Here is a 22087-nt window from a genome sequence, read left to right as displayed (position 1 = left end):
TCCCAAAGGACAGTGTGGAGCCCTATTGTTTCAGCCCCTCAAAATCAAACTGGAGAAAACCCTGGGGAATAAACTCAGGAGGAACATCTTGGAGGTCTGTGGGCTGGGGCTTAGGGGATGGAGAAGGCTCCAGGTCCTGGGCATGACCTAAAACTGCATCCTGCCAGGGTAGGGAGACCTGGTGGGGCTGCTGGTGGTGCAGCAGCCCTGTGAAATGCCAGGACTGCAAACCTCCCTGGTGAAAGGTGGGTTGGGGGTGCCTAATAACCTCCAGCCCCCTGCACAGTCCTAGCTGGGGAATGCCCACACCTGTGACTGCTTAGAGAGCCCTGTGGCTCAGGTGTTCTAGCTGAGTTGTGCGGGTAAAAGCAGGCAAGCAGCTTAGTCCTAATCTGAGGGACCTTGACTGGTCCATGCTGGGGCCAGGACCCAGAGAGGGATCAAAAGGCCAGGGGCCGACTGAGGGTTGCCCAGAGAGCAAGAGGCTTGGGTTCCCGACTTGCCTGAGATGGGGCCAGGGCCAAAGGGGGGAGTTGACCCTCCCAGAGCGGGGACCACAGCTAATGGGGGTAAGGGTACAGCTGAGTTTAGCTGCCTGACATGCCATCTGCAAGGCTTGGGCTGCAGTGTAGGGGTGGAATGGAGCTGCAGCAATTCCCCTAAACATCAAGGTTCAAAATGGGCAGCTTCCTGCCTAACTAACATTGTAATCATATATTATCAAGGCACAGCAGGTGAGCGAGGTGGGTGGTTAGCCCAGAGACAGGTGGGCAGGCCAGCATCAAACCAGCCCCGGGAAGGCCCCTTGTTACAGGGCCCCTGAGCCTCAGAGCAGGGATGCTCTGGACCAGCTTTGCCAGCAGTGAGAGCAAACAAGACTGACTGGGAGATGGAGTTCCTTATGTTTATGGACTGTTTTTTATGAAGTGACTCCTGCTTTAGGACCGGAGGTGAACTACTCAGTTCATTAGACCATGGTGCTAATAACACCAAGGTCACAGACTTGATCCCGAGTTGGAGTAGGTGAACAACTGACTTGTTCTGCTTATCCTTGGGAAGTACAGAGGCCCCTCCTCACGGCCATCTCTTGCTTTGCCAGGAAGTTCACATGCCTTGCTGGCTTTGCCAATGGAGGGAGGTCCTTCTAATGGTGACTCAAAGCACAACCAGGAGACAGAGGTGGCATCCTGACAGGTCTAAAATTAGATGAGTGTTGCTTCAAATGCCCACAGAGCAAGGTAAGCACCATCCCAGCCTCTGCTTGGAAAAGCTACTGTCACCTGCCCTGCCTGGGGGTTAATATCATGTTGCTTGTACTTCTCTAGCCTGAGGATTCCTGCATGCATGAGGCCCATTTGGCTTAACTCTGCTGACTTAAATGAAGCTCCGTCCTGGGGGGAACTTGGACCACTCTTTGTACCGTCAACCTTCCTTCCCCAGGCACATGGAGCCTGCCAGATTGGGGCAGATCTGCAGTCCCTCCGGCACAACAATCACTTGTTCTCCCAGTTCACTGGAAGAAGGACAAGTCATCAGCTTAACTGGCAGCAGAAATTTAGACTGGGCATTAGGAAAAGCTCTTCAACAGTGTGAGTGTGGCTGGCCGAGGGGTGCTGTGTTTGATCCTGTCTCAGTGCGGCGGGGGTGCACTAAATCAGCTGACCCCAACCTTCAGTGGGAAACATCAGTAGCTGCAGGCAACATCAGACTGTACTCTCCCTGTCAGCCTCCCCTTTACCTGTTAAATTTCCTGTGGCTACAGGCAACACTGAGGGGTCTTACAGGCATCAGGTTGCCCATGAAGCATGGGTTGGGGCTCTCAGGATCATTTTTTGAGGCCCCCTCCAGCCCTAGGTCTGTCTACTTCTAGTAGAGATGTAGTTAGCCCTATGCAGCATGGATGCTGGTCAGTGCCAGGTACTGCGGGGACCCTGCAGTTCTGGGATAACGGGCTCTTCTTTCCCTCCTTCCTTCCTTTCGGGGCCAGTTACTAATTGGACAAAGCCTACATGCACGTGCACATGTTCATACACTGTCCACGGAAGTGCTCGTGGGCTCCATGATGAGAGAGGCATGGGGTTGGAAGCTCTTCTCTGCAAGGCAACTGATGAGCTTTCATGGGAGAAAGCAACCAGACACTGACACACTTCCCCATTCTGCCTGCTGAGGAAGGCCCCATCCAGATCGGAGCCAGAAACAAGTTCTGCTGCTTGAGCCTGTTTCTGATTGCCACATCTAATGGGGAGTTGGTATCTCACGAGATCTGGGAGCAGGTCAGCTGCTGTTCTCCCCGGAGCAGGGAGCGGCCACTTCATCCATTTAGTTTATTTGATCTGTTCAGCTTTTGGCCCATATTACAGCCTGTCAGCACAAACTAGATCAAGTTCCCACCTGCTTCTAACATTAAAAGCAGCCAGCACAGGGTTATAATTAGAAACAATATTTCTGTTGACACTAACAGCACTCAGTACCCACAGGATAAACATGCCAGGGCTAATACCATAGGGGTGATGTACTCAGAAGTGCTGTGACGTGCTTGCATCACGCCAGCAGTTTAAGCTGCTGCACTAGTCTCAGGAGCAGATGGTAAATCTAGGGGCCCACTGCAGTGAAGGGAGAGGCTATGACTTCTGGCCCTACCACATGAAACCCAGCCTCCTGTCTTGTTGGCTGCAGTGATGCCCATGCAGAATGGATATTGCTGGAAAGGCATTGCTCTCCCCAGGGGTCCTGGGACAGAGGCATGGAAAAAGTTACTGAGGGGCTTCTCCTCTCCTCTGCCTTCCCTGTCTATGAAAGGACAGACTGTCTCCCTGGCTCAGCCCCCAGTTCAGTAGCTGAGTGCAGGGGATTGGGAATAGACCACCAGGCCAACCCCTGGCAGCTGCTACTTAGTGTCCTTGAGTATTCATGAACTGACTATCCATGCCTGGCCCCCCACCCTGACCTGTCCCCATAGGATCTGAGCAGCAGGCCCAGTGCAAGTGTTGCACCATATCTGCTCCATCTGTTTCCTCTAGCAATATCCAACTGCTCCCCCATCAGCCCTGCAGGGCCCTCACAGTGACAAGAGCGTGAGCTCTAATCCAGTCAGGCTCATGCATTGCCAATAAACCAGAAGCCACACTGCAGAAAGAGGAGAGGCAGAAACGGGGGCCCCCAGAATCAGTGCAGAAGCGCAGAGTCTTCCCGTAGCAAGTACTGCATAGCCAGGGGACCCCATACCCCAACTGGGGCTGAGTCCCTAGGGCAGGCCCCACAGTTACCCTCCCTGAAACTATCCTGGGGGACATGCACTGGAGTCTGAGGGAAGCTGCTGCCACCTGGGAAACACACTTCAAATTAGTGCTTCTGACTGGTAGGACTAAAAGCCCTGTGCTGCAGTGACTGCCACTGTTGTTTGCTCATGCAGCACCTAACACAACAGGACCTGATTGCATCTATCCTGCAGCACAGCGAGAGGGAGGTAGGGGCTGTGTAAACTAGAGAGAGGCCATTCCTGCTGGGCCCCTGCCATTTCAGGGACTGATATAGCCCTATGGGGGAGAGCAGGGGGAAGCACTGAGCAATAACTATTTTCCTACCAAGGCTGGGGTCTCAGAGTTTTACATAGCTCTCCAAGGCAGTGCCAGCCAAAACCAACAGTTTCTCTGCACAGGGCCCTGGTAGATTTGCTTCTCCAAGGGAAATCCCCAACCTGAAACAAAGATACCCAGCCCAGCATGTCAGAGCAAACCTTTTACTTCTGCTGGGAAGGATTTTAAATTAACGGGGGTCATGGGCCCCACTTGCATCTAGATATACAGGTGTAAAGCAGCTTCGAGCATATTGAACCAGCGCCTGTCGGAGGCCTGGCTTGTGTCAATGTGTGTATATGTAATTGGTAACCATTGATAAGCAGGTGCACACATCTACCTGAATGGCACTGTAGGGCCCTGGCTGCTGAAGGCTTTGAGAAGAAGCCTTGTGAGAAGTCTCATGCTATTTGGCGTTTTCTCTGCAGCAGCAGTCCCTGGAGCCAGGGGCTGACCCCACTATCATCAAAAAGTACATTTCTAACGTTCATAGTTAGGAAGAAAAGCACAACAACAGGGCCCCTAAAAGTTGCAAGCTCCTGTGAGTGAGTGGAAGCCATGGAAGAGGTACCAGCATTCCCCTTTAACACCTCAGCAGTCCTCCAGGGCCTGGCTCAGGACTTCTTTGAGCACCTGGAGTCTGGAAGGCTGGAGACAGGGGTGGCACAGGACTGTACATGACCTGCAGCACTGCCCTCTCCCCTGGTAACCTGGGCTGCAACTCCAGAGGGACACAAACAAGAGGTCCCACCCAGCATGGCCTGCTCCTCTAGCATTCAAATGAGAACTCAGGCTGCCCTCTAGAACAGTGGTTCTCAACCTTTTTTGTACCAGGACCCATTTGTAAACATCAAGGGCCAGTCCTGACCCAGTGCCTCTCACTCCTCACCCGCTGGTCCCACCCCCAGAGCCTACCCCACAGTGTGTGGGGCAGGAGGGGCCCCAAGCAGCCCCTTGCAGGCTGGAGCTCTGACAGCCTGCAAGGGAAAAGCTACGGTTTCCCACGTTTTTCTCACTTTTAGTTTCTTGATCCATGTTCACGGCCCTTTCATATATTCTTGCAACCCATTTTTGGGTTGAGAAACCCTGCTCTAGAACACTTCCCCAGGGAGCCCTCCTTTCCCAGCACAAGACAGCTCATATGCGCTACCTCCTGCTCATCCAGCTCCTCCTGTCATTCTTATGGCCTCAGCCCAGAGCACCTGGGGAAGCTGAGATTAACTCCTTGTTCACTGCAGACTAGGGTAAGCTTGCACAGCCTTGACAAGGAAGCCTGGCAAAGTCATTAGCTAACAGCACTTTGAACTGCCCAGTGGAATGCCAGGGGGAATCCTCTCCCTGCTCTGGCATTTGACAAGGTGGGTCAGCAGGCCTGCAGACATGATCTGATTTTCTCTGGCCCTGCATGGGCCTTTGGGATGGTTTCTGCAGAGCTTCATGACCAAAAGGGCAAAAGGGGGCTGTAGCTGCAATTCGCCATCCCCTCCCCAATGGACAATAAAGCCACTCAATGGGCATCATTCCCAGGGGCAGGCAGAACCCAGACCCAGAAGCAGAGATGTCTCAGGAGGGTCACAGGTGCACAAATCCCTCTGCCCTTCTCCCCATCTTCCTTTTCCAAATATTGATCCCCTCCCCCCTGAATGCACCTGCACCAAAATCTGATCCAGGCTGTTCCCTTTGCTTATTAAGAAGAGAGTTCCCCGCTCTTATGGGACTGGTAGCACTGTTCAGCAGAAGTCTGTGCGCTGTACAAACTCGGTCAGTATCAGTGGTTCCCGGCAGGCAGCGAAGGCCCAGAGACAGACTAAGTGACTTGCCCAGGATCATTCAGCTGGTCACTAGCACAGGTAGAGACTGATTCTGAGTCTCTTAAGTCCCAGCCTCGTGCACCATCCTGCCTGCCTTTTTTCAATGGTGCCTTTAGAAAGTCCCTCATGATGATGCTGCCTCACCTGGGTGCCAGGAGGGTGTTATCACCCTCATTTCACACAGCAGAAGCTGAAGCATAGAAAGATCAGCTGGGTTCAGAGATAGGAGAGTCTGGGCACCCTCCCTGTTCAACAAACAGCACATGCCTGCTGAATATCAGAGGCAGGGCCATTAGTTTAAGCACTGGGTATCTGTGTTCACACAGCAAGGACTGAGATTAGCCAGGCCTACCCCGCCTGATGCCAAGACCACAGCCCTGCTTTGCGAGCACCATCACTCAGGCACATGTTGGAAATGTCTGCTCCAGGGCCAGCTGGTGAGCAGCTGGGCTCCACTGGGAACTCACTGACCTGCCAGAGTGCCGGCTGGTAAAATGAGAGCAGAGAGGGCCAGGGATGTGAATTGGGGCCCCCTTGTCTTGCTGTGGCAGTGCAGCAACTTGAGGAGGACTGGGCCAGGTGCTGAAAGGGTGGCGTAGAAGGTTAGTGAAGCAGGAAGGCTGTAGCAGCAACCAGGTATGATTTGTGTGATTAGTCTGTTGGAGGCACTTTAGGGAACGGCCAGTGCCTTCGAGTGTCTGGAGATCTGCTGGATCAGCTGTGAGATGTGGCATCTAAACGCTGCAGACTTCTCCTTTGGCTGAACACGAAGCTGCAGCTGCCAGGCCTACTCGCTGCTCCGTCGGCCTCTTGGGTGCGTGTCAGGTCTCTCCTTAAGACACGGTCAGCAGCATTTCCTCCTGGGCTGGTTGTTGGGAGTGAGCTTGATGGACTCTGTTAAGTAGTTCTCCAGAATCCCCTGGTGCTGGAAAACAGAAGATGAGACAAGCTTGGATTGGGGATTGTAATACATCTCCAGTGATCAGGAGTGAGTTTCAGGTGTCTGAGAGATCCCAGGCTCAGTTGTGTTTGGTAGAGAAAATTAGGCAAAAGGAAAGAACCTCACGCAATGGATGCCAGTCGCATTGCTCAATGCACACAGGTGCTACAGCACAGGGCAGGGTATATCATTTCATTTGCCCATTATGGAATTATGGCTACATCAGTAGGTAATAGATACTGCATTTATCTAATGATTTTACTTAGCACCATTTCAGTACAACGGGGTTTGGTAATGTTAGCTCATTGTAAGCATGTAAGGTTCAGTGCAGACCAGCTCTCTCACTACTTCTAGCATAGCCTGGTACTTCAGTTACAAGGATAAACGGTCTCCCTTGCTCCAGCAAAAATTTATGGGTGTAAGACTCCAGGCGTAAGGCCTTTGTTGCATGGTTATTTCGGATGCCTCCTGGAGCTCTTAAATCCCTGGACTGTCTCACATTAACGCCTTAAAGTGGCTGTATAGCATACAAAAAACTAGAACTCTTGGTTCCAGAATTATACCTTTTATTAGTTATGCCACTCCATGGCAGGATTATCTCCTATCTGTGCTAGCCAGCTCCTGCTCCATTAAGGTGTGGCCACTCCGCACAGATGTGCTGCCCAAGTTAAAGTCCTCTAGTATCCCAGGATCTCTCATACCCCCACCTGTAGCAAGTCACAGCTGTGCAGGTGGAGGACAGTCAGAGAAGGTTTCTAGGCTAAGGGTGTGACTGCTTCCAACTCCAAGCTAGTACTAACACTAATCACCATTTATGTAGCTCACAGTGTAAAGTGTAATAAGCCCCTAAAGTGGAGGCACTATTTCTAAATACCAAGTCCTTAAATCACATGCTTCTCCTCCTTCCTTGATTTAATAGGGATGGCCACTAGGGAGCACCATTAACTAAAGTTCCAGTGTACACAGCTGTGTAAATTGCTTCACATCTGGACTCCTAGGATGAGTCAAAAGAATTTGCCCATGCTTTTAATGAGTATTGATTCCTTGACTTTTATTGTTCGTTCTTTTTGAAATAAGGACTATTCAGCACCAACTGTTTTCAGCAGGACGGTTATGGGATGGACTTAAAAAAATCTATTTTTTACAAAAAATGTAGACTTCAGCTGTCCTTTTTCAAAAGTAAGCAATGGTTAATGATAAATTAAGCTCTTATTTAAAATCATAGGAAATGATAAAATCACAGGACTTGGAAATAGTGAATCATGCTTGACTCTTAATCGCCAGTTAAGGGAAGGCTGGGGTTTGAATCCAAGGATAAATTTAGGTGTCACTTGAAAGGACCAGAATCTCAGTAGGTGTTTTAATCTGGACCAAATAGTGATAGTCTCCCCAGAGCAGCTCTCAACCTTTTTTAGACTCCAGGTGCAACTTGTTAGACTCAAGGCGCCCTTTGGAAAATGCCACCTTTTAGCTTTCACTCATTTTTCGACTACTGCTGTTGCTGCAAAAAAAAAGAAGTTCAGATTGGAGTGTTTTGGACACCCTGGTCTTCTGCTTGAAATCTCTGGGTTTACTTTGTGAATCATGCATAGGTGTTTGCACACCAAACAGTGCTAATATTGTGTGGCATCCCTCAGCACACTTAAAAGGAACTCTTGACACCCCATGGAGCTACAACACTGATTGAGAATGGCTACCCTAGCTTGTCAGAGCCAGTGAACATTTCCTTACTGTATGTCTGCTGCTTTGTGACTTCTGCCTCAAAGTGAATGCTCCCCCGCCAGCTAGATGCTCAGTGTGGAGGGAAGCAGCCAGCCCTTCCCCCACAGGCACTGCTACTCACCCTTGCCAGGGCTTGTCTTGCGAGGGTCTCAAAAGCCCGTGCCACGTTAATGTCATTCTTGGCGCTGACTTCAAAATATGGGATGTCCTTTTCTTTGCACCAGGCTGAAGCAGCCTCCTGGGGCACCTGCAGGAGGGAATGAGGACGGGGTCATAGTATTGACTTGCAGGGGTTTCAGCTGCTCAGGAGGTGAGAAGATCCAGTGTGGGGGGTATTCAGCTTTTTCTTATGGTTTTCCTAAGCTCAGAGACCTCTGCGCTGTCCCCAACCATTTTACTCCAGTAATTGGGGAAGTGTTGGGCTTGTTCTCTGAGAGACCAGGGTCCAACTGTTAAAGGTACTTAGGTGCCTTTCTGTGGGAGTCATGTGCCCCTGATCCACATAGAAGCCTGGGTGACCTGAGGGGCTTCAGTACCTTTAGAAGGTGCACAGGATGTTGCGGAATTAGGGCCTGGTTGGTCTCTGGACTTGTCCTGGCAGATGCTGAGCACGCGTGCATCAGGCCACAGTGCTCAGCAGTGCAGTGCTTGCTTGTCGCTCCTGAAAGCTAGCCTGCTCCCTTGTCCTGAAGAGCATGAGCAGCTGCATATCTTCTCTCTGAGCGGATCAGTGCAGCTGGATTCCCTGCTCTGTCTGGTGGGGACATCTGTGTAACATCAGGGCCAGCAGCAGCCTTATTGAGAGAGCTTGCTGCAGATGTCATGGTCTCCAGCAAAGCTCATGGGTGGATCTAGGGGTGATTGAGGAAGGAGATTTCTTTCAGCTCTTGGAGAAGGGAGACTGGAACCAAACATCCCAGCTATCCTGCTGGAGATTTCCCTTTCCTGGCTTCAGACTGGAATTCCTACCTTGTTGGTGAAGAAACCAAGTGAGCCTGGCTCCAGCTGTGTTAATGAAGACTGGCCTCTTTGAAAGCCATTCCTCATTTTGGATGGCTTAATATTTGCTGGCCCCAAAGGAGATACATGACAGGGCCCTAGTTTCCAGAAAGCAGGTGCTCGACACTTTCTAGGATTCAGGCTTCCTCAAGGTGTCTGCAGTTGGGCACCCAACATCATTAGCTGCTTTTCGATATTTAGGCGCTAACGAGGGGTGTAAGGAGGTGGCATAATGTTTATTGCTGGTGAGCAATAGCTGCCTGACAGAGGCTGGAGCCAGCATTTCCCACACCACAGTACCAAGTGTACTCCACCACAGACTAAAGACCCCATCCTGAGGGCTGTGACATTTCCTAAAAGATTTCTAGGGCCCTTCTCTAAACCCCCACCCTCCCCAACTGCTTTGAGCCCTTGATGGTGCCGGGGCTCCCTCCTCACCTGCCGGTCGCTTATATCAATTTTATTTCCCAGCACCACCATGGGGAAGTCCTTCTCCTGGGAGAGAACCTTGTCCAGGAAGTCCTCTCTCCAGTCATCCATGGACTCGAAAGACTCCATGTCTGTGACATCGAAGGCCAGCATGCAGCCATCTGAGCCCTTGTAAAATGTCGACACCATGGACCGGAACCGCTCCTGGCCCCCCGTGTCCCAGATCTGCAAAGGGGAGAAGGGCAGGAGATGCACACACAGCATTAGTGCACATAAAATACCTGCATCCTATGACTCCATGAGGCAGCAGGAGTCTGGGATGAGCACCTGCAGCTCAGACGGACTTCAGTACATTTCAGGGGTGCTCAGCACAAGCCCTGCTCTGCTGGTGTCAATAGGCATATCTTGTGGTTGACTTAACTAGGGGATAGAGTAGGGGGCCTAAGTGACTGGGCTTGTGCCGCACCCTTTCTGGCCCATGTGCACCGGGCACATGCCTGGTCAGAAGGCTTTCAGGCTCCTTCTATGCGCACTACTGCCTGAATCCCAAATAGGAGCAACTCACCTGCAGCTTGAGTGGGGTGTTGTCCACCATGATGACCTTGGTGAGGATGCTGGCTCCCAGCGTGGTCCTGTAATCTTCATAAAAGGTCTTGTGCACGTACTGATGCAGGAGCGAGGTCTTTCCCACACTGGTGTGGAGGGAGAGATGCACATAGAGACATGTGTTAGCCTTAGGATCTGTGCCTCACCGAGTGGGGTTCAGGGAAAATACAGTTACACCCCCCCCCCCCCTCCCCACCCCATACTGCTGTTAAAGGGACACGGCCAAACTCCAACCTTTCCTATTTTGTCTTATCCTGTACCTTCCAGAGTTGGCTGTGGTCTTGGCTGTGTCTTAGACAAGGCTTGACTTACCCCAGTGCTCCAATGATGATAATTTTTAAATCCACTTTCTTATTGGAATTCATGAAAGGCACCTAGAGGAGGGAAAGCACTGTGATTACCAGAGCTCCCAGCACAGACCCAAAGGCACCTCCTAAAGGCTGTGACATTTCCAACCCTTCAGCCCCACCTCAGTGAAAGGGCCCCCTGGAAAGCCACCTGCCATGATGCTGAGCATCTGCATGTGCTTCTTGTCTCTCTCCCCAGCAACCCCCTCCCTTCTACTGTGCTGCACTTTTCACTGCAACAAGAGGAGAGGGGGCAGGAAGCATTCAGCACAGCAGCCCACACAGACAGCCAGCGCCGGCGACAAGGGACCTATTGTGACCAGGAAAATGGCCAACAAATCTATCAGTGTTTGTGACGTGTGCAGGAGGTAGTACCGAGCAGCATTCTTCAGCCACCGCTCACCCCACTCATTTATCCCTGCCCCTGCCCGAACCACAGCTCTGTCTCCATGCCCTGAATGGGTGCTTGTTTGCCTATCGTTCTGGGCGCTATTTTATCCTTGCAGCTCTGGGGACATTGGGTGAAACTGAGGCACCTTCCCCAGGACCGTGGCTGACGGATGGTCCCATGTCCTACTGAGACCGTTTTTGCAGTTCTGCCTGTCCTTACTGTTTCCTGGTCCTGCCTTCTCTCCACCATTGCCCAAGTGTCTGCTCATCCCATGCTGCAGCTGATCTCACTGTGTAGCTTGCTGACATGCTCTGGATGCATGCTAAAGGTCACCCCAAGTTGATCCACCCGTAAGTGGTAGCTGGTCATTTGGGCTGTGGAGTGGGAAGCAGCCGGACATGAGACAGCTATACGTCTCCCCTGCGTGCTGTTGGCTACCTCACCTATGCCAGCCCTAGGGTTCACAGGCTCTCGTGGACCTCTGACCTTTCTCTATCTGATATTGTCTTATTCCAGCATAGGAACTGTGTGAGGCAGAAGTGTCTTGCTGTTATCTGTGTGCAGTGCCTAGTGCTTTTTTGGGGCCCAGACTTACAACTGCAAAAAGGTTTATCATAAAGACTAGTCACAGGGATCATCAGGGCAAGGAGCTTTCTGGGAACTCCCTGGGCTTTGGCTTTCTTTCCACACCTGAGCCACTCCCATCCAGCAGGCCAAGCATCAGGGAAGGCTGGACAAAAATATTTGTTAAAAAGGAGTTTGTCAATGCTAGTCAGTCTTTCCTGGCTGCTTTCCAGCTATGACTTCATTAATCACTGCCTTGGGTGGCTTTTCCAAGCTCCATCCTGGACTATTGAGAGCCGTTCAGAGGTGGAGAACAGAACCCAGAATCTGTGTGCCTGTGACTCATTCCTCCATGCAGCTGGTGACTCATCCCTCTTTGGGCCAGGAGAAGGTTTCATTATTATACAATATAAGGAAGCTGAAAAAAAAAATCCTGCCTTGTTTTAGCGATGTTTTTGTTCACATTTTCATTTAGCAGAGGTAGATTCCGAAGTATCACTGTCACAGAGACCAGGTCGTATGTGTGGATTTGAACTTCTCCAAAACACATCTCTTTGGATCCAGGGTTCCAGGTTTTTGCTTCGAGCCTTTCCCCTGTGCAATGTGTTTGGAAGTCTTGCTGCAGGTAGAGAACGATGCATGCTAAAACTTTGACCCAAATTCTTGGCTGTGGCAAAATGGCAGTACTTACTAGTCTTGGAAGCAACTTGTGGTCCCATTGTGCACTGATAACTTGAGACAAGCAGTGTTCAAGCTGGCAAACTTAGAGAAGAAAAGACTGTCCCATCAGGCATAAAGCAATGTCCAAGGAAGGACTACTTGAGCCTAGCATAGGGCAGATGTAACTACACATCCGTGCTCCCCTGGCATGCCCAGCAATAGCGTCTGCCAGAGGCAAATCCCTCTGGAAGTGTGCAGCTGGTGAATGTTGCAACAGTAGGGCATGAGGAAGGAGAGACTTTCTCATCAACGGCTGCTAATTCACGTAGGACTGTTAAGCACGAGAGAAGGAGATCAATGCCTGGTCCAACTGATGGATAAAAGGCCTCTAGGAAAGGATGCATGTGGATCCTGAAGGCAGGCAGTGATGGCCCTGCCATTTTGGGCTTAAGAGGTAATTTGTCCTGAATGAGTTTGCCAGGCCCCATGCAACTCCAGACCCAGAGATGCTCAGTGTGAGGAAGTAACACCTCTAGAGGCAGCTCATTGCTGCTCACCCTTTCAAGCTGGTGCCATCTATCACGGATCTTCAGGCTGTGCGCTGGGGAGTTGCTTGCGCTTGGAAGTTCCCTAGGCATCTGCTGAGAAACACCAGCAGGGTTTTATTTCTCTGTGTTGCCTTTAAATTCACATGGTGAACTGAGCATTGCCTGAACCTGTTGGCACTGAGCTGGGAGGATTGTGCATGGGGGAAATGAGTTGGCAGATCTGCCCGTAGCACGTTTCCACCTCCCACAGCAGCTCTGTCGAAGGGACTGTCAGCTGGGATTTTTCGGGCTATACGGGCCTGCATCCACACACAAGAGTGGTTTGGTTGAACGATGGTTGAACTATCTACCTGCCTGTTCCACACTAATCAGGCCACTCTGGAAGCAGAATAACTTCCATGCAGGCTCAATTGCTCTACTCCACTCCACGGGGGACATGGATGCATCCCTGGCCTGCCTTCCCTCTTCAGCTAACAGCTGGGAGACTTGCCCGTCTAGTGTCAGTTGATTGGGAGGCTGCTGCCTCACTCCAGTCTGCCAGTAAAAACCCAGTAACTAGTGTAATGGAAACAGCAACAGAAAGATTCATACTTTGAAGAGGAGCTGAGCTCACCTTTGTGCACCCCAAAGGGCAGGGATGAGCTCTAAGCATTCTTCCTTTCCTCTAGAGGTTTCCTTTATGGTCCCATGTTAAATGAACACGGACCCAGCTGCCTCTGGTCAGTCTTTCAAGGGTGCTTGGCACCAAGGAGTGAGGCTGAAGTGAGCTGTACAGTTTTAGCTCATTCAATTCCTGCATCTGTGCAAAATGCCAACCACCCCATAGAGGCCGTTGCTGACATAAGCAGGTGGTAATTGTTCCATGTGTAAATCACCCCATGGGCCTATAGGTGCCGGGGTCTGTGTACCTGTGACCAGGAGTATGTGAGTCTTGGCACATGTCAAGGCACCCAAGTGTCAGTCAAGGGCACTGGCTGCCCTCCACGCTTTCTCTGGAGATCCTTGCTTTAGTTTGGCATTCAGTTGCCATGCTGAATGCGGCAGGCAGCATGGCATCAATAATAGCACCCGGTGCTTTTACGCTAAGGGCTCAGACATGTAAAAGAAGCTGCAGGCATGAAGCAACCTCCAGTGCAGTCCAGCTATGATATGAGCCAGGGTCCGTCAGAATTATTATTTTTTTAATTTTCCGTATTCCAAGCCAAATCAGCCAAATCAATTCCAAATCCATGAGTCAGTCCAAAACCATCAGTGGCCCTACTACCAGCAAACATCTTCCACCCCCATCTGGGGCTTCAGATGTTCCCAGATCCTTTGGCGGGCATCCTACTTGCAGGCCCAAGCCCAGAGGCTTGGGGTTCAGGTGCCTCCAAGTTTTGCTTGCCTTTAGCCATAAGGCTCCAGGGGCAAACTAGGGAAGTCTCTCATTTCCATAAAGTGGGCGTAAAGCCAAGGTTAATTATGCATGACCTATGCGGATACTATCCTATGCCAGCAGAGCAGTCTTCCCTGGATGTGACTAGGAAGCCACCATGGTGATCATGGTATTTCCCCTGCCAGGCAAGCATAGGACTACGCTAGATCTGAGCCCACAAGAAGCCGAGAAGTCTCAGGGTCGGTCAGAAATCAGCATCTCTAGTAAGTCTTGGGGTGGTCGCAAACCCAGGCCCCCACTGAAGAGCTCTCCACCAGCCCCATGTAATGCTGTTCATCTCTGTGGAGCTGCACCTAGCGTCTGAGAGCAGATCTGGGCCCCTGACTCAACTGGGATGAGACTTCCTTTGGTCCCACTTCTGGTTTACCAGGCCTTTCTCTCAGCCTCATACCCTTCCTAGGCTCTGTGCTGTCAGGCTTCTGGAGTGGCTGTACCCAGACACAGCTTGGGGCAAGCTGGCTTCATCTCCTCTTCCGAGCTCGAGGCAGAGCCAGCTCTGCCCCTGTGACCCAAACCCAATTGCAGTGTCTTAGCAAACCTGAGTTTGCCTCCTGGGCTAAGATGCAGGGCAGCATGTGAGGAGAGGCGGCGAGAACTGGGCTTATTTAGTCTGGAGAAGAGAAGATTGAGAGGGGATTTAAGCGCAAACTTTAATTACCTGAAGGGTAATTCCAAAAAGGATGGAGCTAGACTGTTCCCACTGGTGGCAGGTGACAGAACAAGGAGCAACGGGCTCAAGCTGCAGCAAGGGAGGTTTAGGTTAGATGTTAGGACAAACTTTCTCACAAGGAGGGTAGTGAAACACTGGAACAGGCTCCCCAGAGCGGTGGTGGTAACATCATCCTTGGAGGCTCTTAAGACCTGGCTAGACAAAGCCCTGGCTGGGATGATATAGTTGAGGCTGGTCCTGCTTTGAGCAGGGGGTTGGACTAGATATGACCTCCTGAAGTCCTTTCTGACCCTCATTTTCTCTGATTCTGTGTCTGAAACTGTTCTCTGCTAGAGGGAAGCCAGGCACCAACCAACACAGTCAGGTAAAGCAGCTAAAAATGTACCACACCTTCCTGGCCTGTCTGGGCAAGGCCCTGGTGAAGGAGCCTCCCCGAAGCAAGTTCTTTCTCAGAGTCACTAGCAGCAAGGGCATGCAGCCCTGGTTATACACTGCCCTGGAAGCCTCTGCGCTCTCCGTGACATCCATTCACTGCTTTCCTGCCAGCCTCGCTGTGCTGGGCACCGAGTGCCACTATACCACACCCACCCTCTACCACCAGAGAGCCCTATAGGACATCTCAAAGGCAGATGTGACCCTCAGAGTCCTGAAATGTGGCCTCTCAGTCCTGGGGGACTTGATTCCACCCAGCTGGATTCTTACTAGGCTCCACTGACCACGGGGATGCTCTAGGTCTTTGCTTTCCCCACTGGTGAAGCCAAGCAAAATCCGGCAACTGTCTCAGAGGGGTGGAGGTACAGGGGTTACAGCTGATGATTTTGTGATTGTTCTTACAGTTATGTGCACATAGATGGACATTAACAGCGGCCCCAGGGAGGCAGCAAGTTGCCAATACAGACCACGCAGCCTGTTTGTCTTGGCTAGCAGAGCTGTGTGACTCCATCTTGGGTGGTGGGGAAGGTCATCATTTTGCCATCCTTTCTGAAGCTGCCTGCCAGCAGAATGGAGCCTGTCTGGGTCTGTGAAAAGTCAGGGACAGCTGGGTCTGGTCTTGGCCCTGTGTCAGGCAAACAGGGACGGTAGGCACAGACTGACTTGTATTTGATGCTAACAGCAAAGAAAGCAGTTAGAGAGGCCTCGGCCTGCCACTCTGCAGTGGTTCCCAGGGAGGGGAACTTGTAGAGGAGAGGAAAACCTGGAATGAGCCTTTTTTTGCTTCTTTCAGGCATACAGTGAAGGACTGAAAACAGGTGTATTGACTTCAGTCCTTTTACTTACCGCTGTCAGAACTGTTGAACCTTTTTTTGGCTCTGAACTTGCGGGTGGGCAGGGAGCTCCATCAGCTTTGAACAGAAGGGGCAACTTTAACTAAGAATGCTTTCTGCCGACTGTTTGATAGGCACTGGAGTCCAATGGTAGCTAACAGCAAGAGAGTAAAGAGTTTTAAACAGGGTGGTGAGAAACCACTCCCATTGCATTTGATTAGAAGTGGTGTCTGGGATGCTGTACCCACCAGCAAGTTCTCTGCCTGGCCACAGAGTCTTCCCAAAAAGCCCAACAGACAAAACCAACTAATGTCATGACAAAAAGGGACCAGTTGACACTACCAGAAAATGCGGCCCTAAGAAGTGCTGCTAAAAAAGCGTGAACCTCCCCCCCCCAACTTTTTTCATTACACGTGCAAACGCAAAGGCTTTTTTTGGTTTTCAGGCTGACAAAGAAAAAAGAAAAAAAATCACCCAAAAGTTTTGTTCAGCCCATTAATGAAATGTTTTCTTCAGTTTAGGGCAGCAGGAGTAAGGGGGAAGCGTTAGTTTTAATTTTCAACTTTTTTACTCAATTCAGGTAAAGTTTGTCTCAAAAGAGAGTCCCCAAGGGAAAACTGGAACTTCACAAGGAAAGCTTTGGACCGCTCCTGGAGTTTCAGATCTTTTGGGGGGGTGGGGTTTTTTGCCAGGAGGATTCTTTTTTTCCCTTCTTTCTTTGATTTGGTACGTTTTTTTCGTACATGCCGTTTTCTGAATAAACAGCTTGCTTGGAAAGCTTTGTCCTAGCCCATTTTCTCCTGCTCTGCTCTGCCCAAGGTCGGGTCTCAGCCTCTGCTTGGCTAAACCAGCTGTTCCCTTGCTAGAGAGAGCAAGCCTCTGGTCTAGCCAGCTGGCAGCCCACTCTGGGGATGGACTGTGGTCCATCTGACTGCCTGGACTCTTCTCCAGCAGCACTTCCTCCTGCCTCTGGGTGCAGCCCAGCACTGAAGGGCCAAATGCGGTGGCCACCAATCAAGCTGAGACCTAGAATCACACCAGGGATGGGGGAGCCAGTCTGTAGATGTGGGCTAGGCCCCAGCAGGGGTGGAGATGGTGCAGCACCTGTTGCTCCAGCCACCCAGTGACATGTGGCAGTGTGGAGCCCCAGCAGCAGATGGGAAAGCTCACTGACAAGATCCTGCCTCTGCATTTTTTCCTGATGTGTTGTCCTGAGCTGCCCTACTTTATGAGCTTGCCCCTGCCCAGACTGCTCCCTAGCCCATAGACAGGGATCCAGGCACCCCGGACCTTCTGTCAGGAGAGCCACATGTTTCTGTCTCCCCTGCCTGTTGTATGTCTACGCAGCCCCGGTTTCTAGGCACTCAACCCCACCTTATGCTTTGCCAGGTTTAGAAACCTTTGCTTTGCTGGACTTTTAATTCAAAATGGACTTTGCAACCCTGGTTTCCCTGCTCCGGGGAGCAGGCTGTTCCGTGTCCGATCCCCTGGCTTCGCGACAGCCTGAGTTGCGGCATAACTATTTCAATCCACCGCCTGCCAAAATTCCACTGCTCCCCTACCAGAAAAAAGGGCAGCAAAGAAAAGGCACTTACGTGCTGTGGCATTTGTTCTGTGAGATCTCCTGTCGCCGAAGGGACCTGCAGGCTGTCAGCTTCCCCTCCGCCCTGGCCGCCGCTCCGGCTCTCTGTTCTTCACTTGGCTTTCTAAAGAGGAAAGAGTCAGGAGGGGCTGGGAGGAGGATCCAGGAAATTGCAGCTTCTCAGAGTATTTTCCTTTTTCTCTCCCTCGTTCTTCCCCTATCTAGATTCCCTGGCAGACAGTGAAGGGAAACGTGCTAAGGAGGCAAGCCAGAAGTTACATCAGCGAGAAAGGGGCTGAGATAATCAGATTTGGCTGGGGAATCTCTTTCCTACGGAGAATGAAGCAGAGTGTGTGTCTGCGAAGGGAGATCTGGGGCTGAAGTGAACTTCCTGGGCACTGACCAAGTGAGGAAATTAGTAGTTTTCCTGCACTTTTCCAGTCCTGAAAGGCACCCCCTCCCAGATCTGCACGTTTACCTCTACTTAGCTCTAGGTCTCTGCTTAGGTCTAGGGGTGTCTTTGTTGTTAAAAAACAAAACAAAACCAACAACAAACCTTGCTGCCACCATCTCTCTACTGACAGGGGGGAGAGGTCTGATGACGGGGCAAAAAAACAGAATTTTTTTCCAAGTTCTTTGCTTTCTTTTCTGTCACAGGGCTCCCAGTGCCTCTTATCTGCTGACCTCACCTCCAGCCGGGGCTGTTTTTGTCCTGGGCTTATTCAGGGCTGAAAAACACCCCATTAGTGATATCGGTATCGTCATTGTCACCTGAGCAAGTTCCCTGGACTTTGCCCAGTTAGCAATGATAAGGCCAAGTGGTAAGTCGCCTTGTGTGTCTAACATATCGGGTGGGGGGCAGCTCTGGTCAGCCATGGCAGGGAGTTGTCACCCTCCGAATGTGCTCAGGTAACTCTGGGCCTGTTCAGCTGGACAGCTGTTTCTGGGCAGTCCCAGCCGAGAGGCCTGGACTGCCCCCCCAGGAACTTTTGAGGAACACCATGCAGGTTAGGCTGTGGGGTCAGCTGTGCTGTGCCAAGTCATAGCTCTGGATCCCCACTTTACATGGAAACAGCAAGCATTATTTCTAATATTGCAGGTGGGGAAACTGAGGCACAGGGAAGCAAAGTGATTTGCTGGAAGTCCCCCAGTAGGGCTGGCCTGGAAATAAAACTCAGCTCTCCGTTAGGACGTGCTGCCTCCAGCATTGGAGTCAACCTTTAGGAACGTCAAGCCAGCCCCACTCACCAGCTCTGTATTCTCCAAACCAGATAAAGCAGGGGTGCGCAAAATGTTGCCTGTGGGCCGAATGCGGCCTGCCAGGCCATTCTATCCGGCCTGATGGGCCCCTAAAAAATTTGGAAAATTAATATTTATCTGTCCCTGGCAACCTGTCATGTGGACCTCCATGACTTGCCAAAACTCAGTAAGTGGCCCGCCGCCCGAAATAATTGCCTGCCCCTGAGATAAAGGGAGGGAAAGAGGTGTGGGAAGGCAACTCCCCAGAGTGGGTCTTTCACTTCTAGGGCAGGAGCCGCCACAATGCAGCAGGTCACTGGCCTATCCCAGTGGTTCTCAACTTTGTTAGACCCAAGGCCCCCCTTGGAAAATGCCAGCCTTTTGTTTTCACTGAATTTTTGACTATGGAAAAAATAATAGAGCGATCCCTCTGTTGCAAAGGGCTCAAAAGGTCACAGTAGGCCAGAAAAGGAGTTTTTGATACTTGGGGTACTAGGGATACTTAGTTTTTGATACTAGGGATTTCGGTTTGAAAGCTCTGGGTTTATCTTGTGAATCATGTGTATGTGTTTGCACACCTAACTGTACCAATATTATGTGTCACACTTATTATGTGTCTTAGTGCGCCGCAGGGTGCCACCTGGCTGAGAATCACTGGTCTATCCAGCCCCATTTAGAGTGCTCCCGAGGCACCAGCCCTGCTTGCACAGCTCCATCCTGTGCTGCTGTTGTGCAGGGGGGAGCGTCCCTCTGGTGATCACGAGCGTTAGCACTGAGACAAGGGCAGTAGACAGGGTAGCTTTAAGTGTTAAGTGGCTGTTTCTCCCAGGTGGGTGGTTTCTGATCCTATCTGACTGCAAACACTGATAGCAGGCTCCACAAAGAGCTGGTGCTTGGAAGAGGGTGTGACCTGTTGCCTCCGGCAGGTAACAAGAAAGGTACTTGATTTTTATTGTTCTACCTGCTACAGCAAGCCCTGGGCACATGCCCAAGTGTGTCAAATGGGCCCTGAGCTGTGGGGAGTTGTGTCCTAGGTTCACTCACCCATTGCAACCTCTCCTGGTGGGAAGATGTAGATGGGGGAAATTACTTTTTCCCAGTCCCTCAGTGCCAAAATCCTGTGGTGCCTGCCAGGCTGGCAGCCAGCCTTCAAGACAAGCAGCTGCATGCAAGAGCAGAGTTTGCTTCTGAGTTCTGCTCGGGGTCCTCCGGTCAGCTCACATGGGGTTTCCTGTAGCATGGGCCTGCTTTGCTGCGTGCTGCCTTCCCCTGGTTTTTTCCAGCGCGTAGGTTTGTTGTGCTGCCTTGTGTTCTGGGGGTGGGTTTGGAAGCTGGCTTCTGGCAACAGCATCTCATTGAGTCATGGCCCGGCTTAGAGAGGCCCTGTATTTCTGAGTTTTGGGTGAGTTTCGGTCATCTGAGAGAAATGTATCATTAGCAGTATTGCCAACCCCAGTGTGTCAAAGCTCATGAGACAAACGCTAAAAAATCAAGAGATTTGGAATATAAATGATGAGATGCTATTTTTGAAGTATGTGTGTGTGGGGAGGAGGGGTTATTTGTGAAGGTGTGGGGGGCAGTGGGTGTGTGCATGGGGTTGGAGCTTGGGGAGGGGGAGTCCATGCACACCCTGGCAGGATGCGGGGTACTGTGTCAGGAGTGAGGGGCAGCAGCAGGGTTGCGGGGGCTGTGACTTGGGAGTGATGGGCAGACGCACACACACATGCACACACACAGACAGCCACCCAAGTCTCTGTTACATGCCTCGCCCTAGCCCCAGGGCCCCGTTCACCCCCTCCCTGTGGGGGCCTCAATCTGCCCCTTCCCCTCCACAGACTTACCGCTTGGTTCCATCTACACGCGGAAGAAGAAAAAATCCCAAGATTTGATCTCTCCATCAGGAAATAATGAGTCAGAGTTAATTTGACTTGGAAATCAGGAGTCTCGTGATTTTTTTTCGTGAGAGTTGGCATTACTGCATTAGCACAATCAGGGTGGGGGGAAAAAGCTCCGTGTTTGCATGGGTCACTCATAGATATCTCTGGGCATTGCTGGTCTGGATCTACACCCTCTCTTGTCCTAACAGCAGACATCATACCGTCCTCCTGCTGGGCCTGATCCAGTGCCACTGAAATTAGCAGGCTTTGGGCCAGGGTACCCCATTCACTTCTAGAGAGCTTGGCAACCTGATTTGCGGTTGGGGTTCCTTCATAGCCTAGCTGCTACTTCCAGCTGCCTCTCCAGCTTCAAAGCAGTGCTGCCAGAGCTGAACAGTGATGGTTCTTGCAGTTTTGCCTGTTTCTCAACATTTGTCTGCGCCACTCCACTCAACACAAGTGCCTTTCCCCACCTCCTCTGGAGATTGCTTCAGCGTGATTCATTTGCAGGAGCTTCTTGCCTCAATACAGCAGCCTGGGTTGGTAGGTTTGGTATCTGTTCTGTTTATAGACAAGGGAACTGAACCTCTAAAGCGCTAGGGGTGTGAGACTTGGGAATCAGGAGTCCTAACAGCATGAGAGGAGATGGATGATGGAGTGGCCCTAGTTCAGTTCTCTGTTCTGTCATAGACTCTTCTCTCTAAAAAGGAGGTTGCAGCACTGCTATCTTTTGCAGGGATGTTGGAAAGAAAAACGTGTCAAAAACAGTTTTGCTGCAGTGATGGAGACCATGGAGTTACCCATCATAGGAAGCCCTGTTCCCTGTGAGCTTTTGGACAGTTTCCAAAAGGTTGTGATAACCTCAGTGCCAGTGGATGTATAGTGTTTTAACCCGCAGGAGCTGGGGCTTTTAAAGTTCCTTTGGGCTTATTTCTAATTCTGCTGAAGCAGAGAGTTTGAGTCCAATTGGACCAAACAAAACCAACACTGACTGAAATGGAGAAATGCCAGCATATCTCACTTGTCTCCACTGAGGTCAGGTCTGGGTGACGTAGTGGTTCAGTGGCACTGGAGAAATAATAAAAATATTTCTGTCTGGCTAATTTCTCCAGGGAAAAAAATAATGAATTATTACATTCTCTCTACACAGTGGAAGCCTCTTTGCGTGGGATGTTCATTGCTCCTGGGGCAAAACGCTAGGGATTGAGCTGTGGTTCCCAGCAGGAACTGTACTGTTTGCCCTTCAGAGAGCTTTAGCATCCAAAAGAGTGTGAATCTTGCAAAGAGTAAGTGGTCTTCCCTGTGGACTTCTCACTCATCTTTAAACAGGGTACAGGTTTCTCGGTACTGCATGTAGGGTTACTAGATTGTCTGGATAGTCCTTGCTCACCTACAGCATTAGATAAGCAAGGCAGCGGGAGGCCCTC

General features: G+C 51.0%; 1 protein-coding gene across 2 annotated transcripts; it reads right to left on the bottom strand.

Annotated features, from left to right (window-relative positions):
- Positions 1-905: 905 nt before the first annotated feature.
- RAB7B (RAB7B, member RAS oncogene family) lies at positions 906-17884 on the bottom strand. 2 transcript variants are annotated; one of them, XM_019546540.1, is made up of 7 exons: positions 17558-17884; positions 15532-15754; positions 10395-10456; positions 10042-10168; positions 9486-9701; positions 8170-8295; positions 906-6311 (listed from the first exon to the last, which is right to left on the bottom strand). In XM_019546540.1, exons 2-7 carry the CDS (start codon positions 15553-15555, stop codon positions 6231-6233), a joined length of 636 nt encoding a protein of 211 aa, XP_019402085.1. In that variant the 5' UTR covers positions 15556-15754; positions 17558-17884; the 3' UTR covers positions 906-6230. The 2 variants fall into 2 exon arrangements, with proteins under 2 accessions (XP_019402085.1, XP_019402086.1); XM_019546541.1 differs by lacking the exon at positions 15532-15754 and having other exon boundaries at positions 17558-17883.
- Positions 17885-22087: the final 4203 nt, after the last annotated feature.

Source organism: Crocodylus porosus, unplaced genomic scaffold (assembly GCF_001723895.1).
Source record: "Crocodylus porosus isolate Cpor-Errol unplaced genomic scaffold, CroPor_comp1, whole genome shotgun sequence".
Classification (NCBI taxonomy): Eukaryota; Metazoa; Chordata; order Crocodylia; family Crocodylidae; genus Crocodylus; species Crocodylus porosus.
The sequence above is the reverse complement of the archived record's forward strand: the minus strand, read 5'-3'. Positions and strand labels throughout refer to the sequence as shown.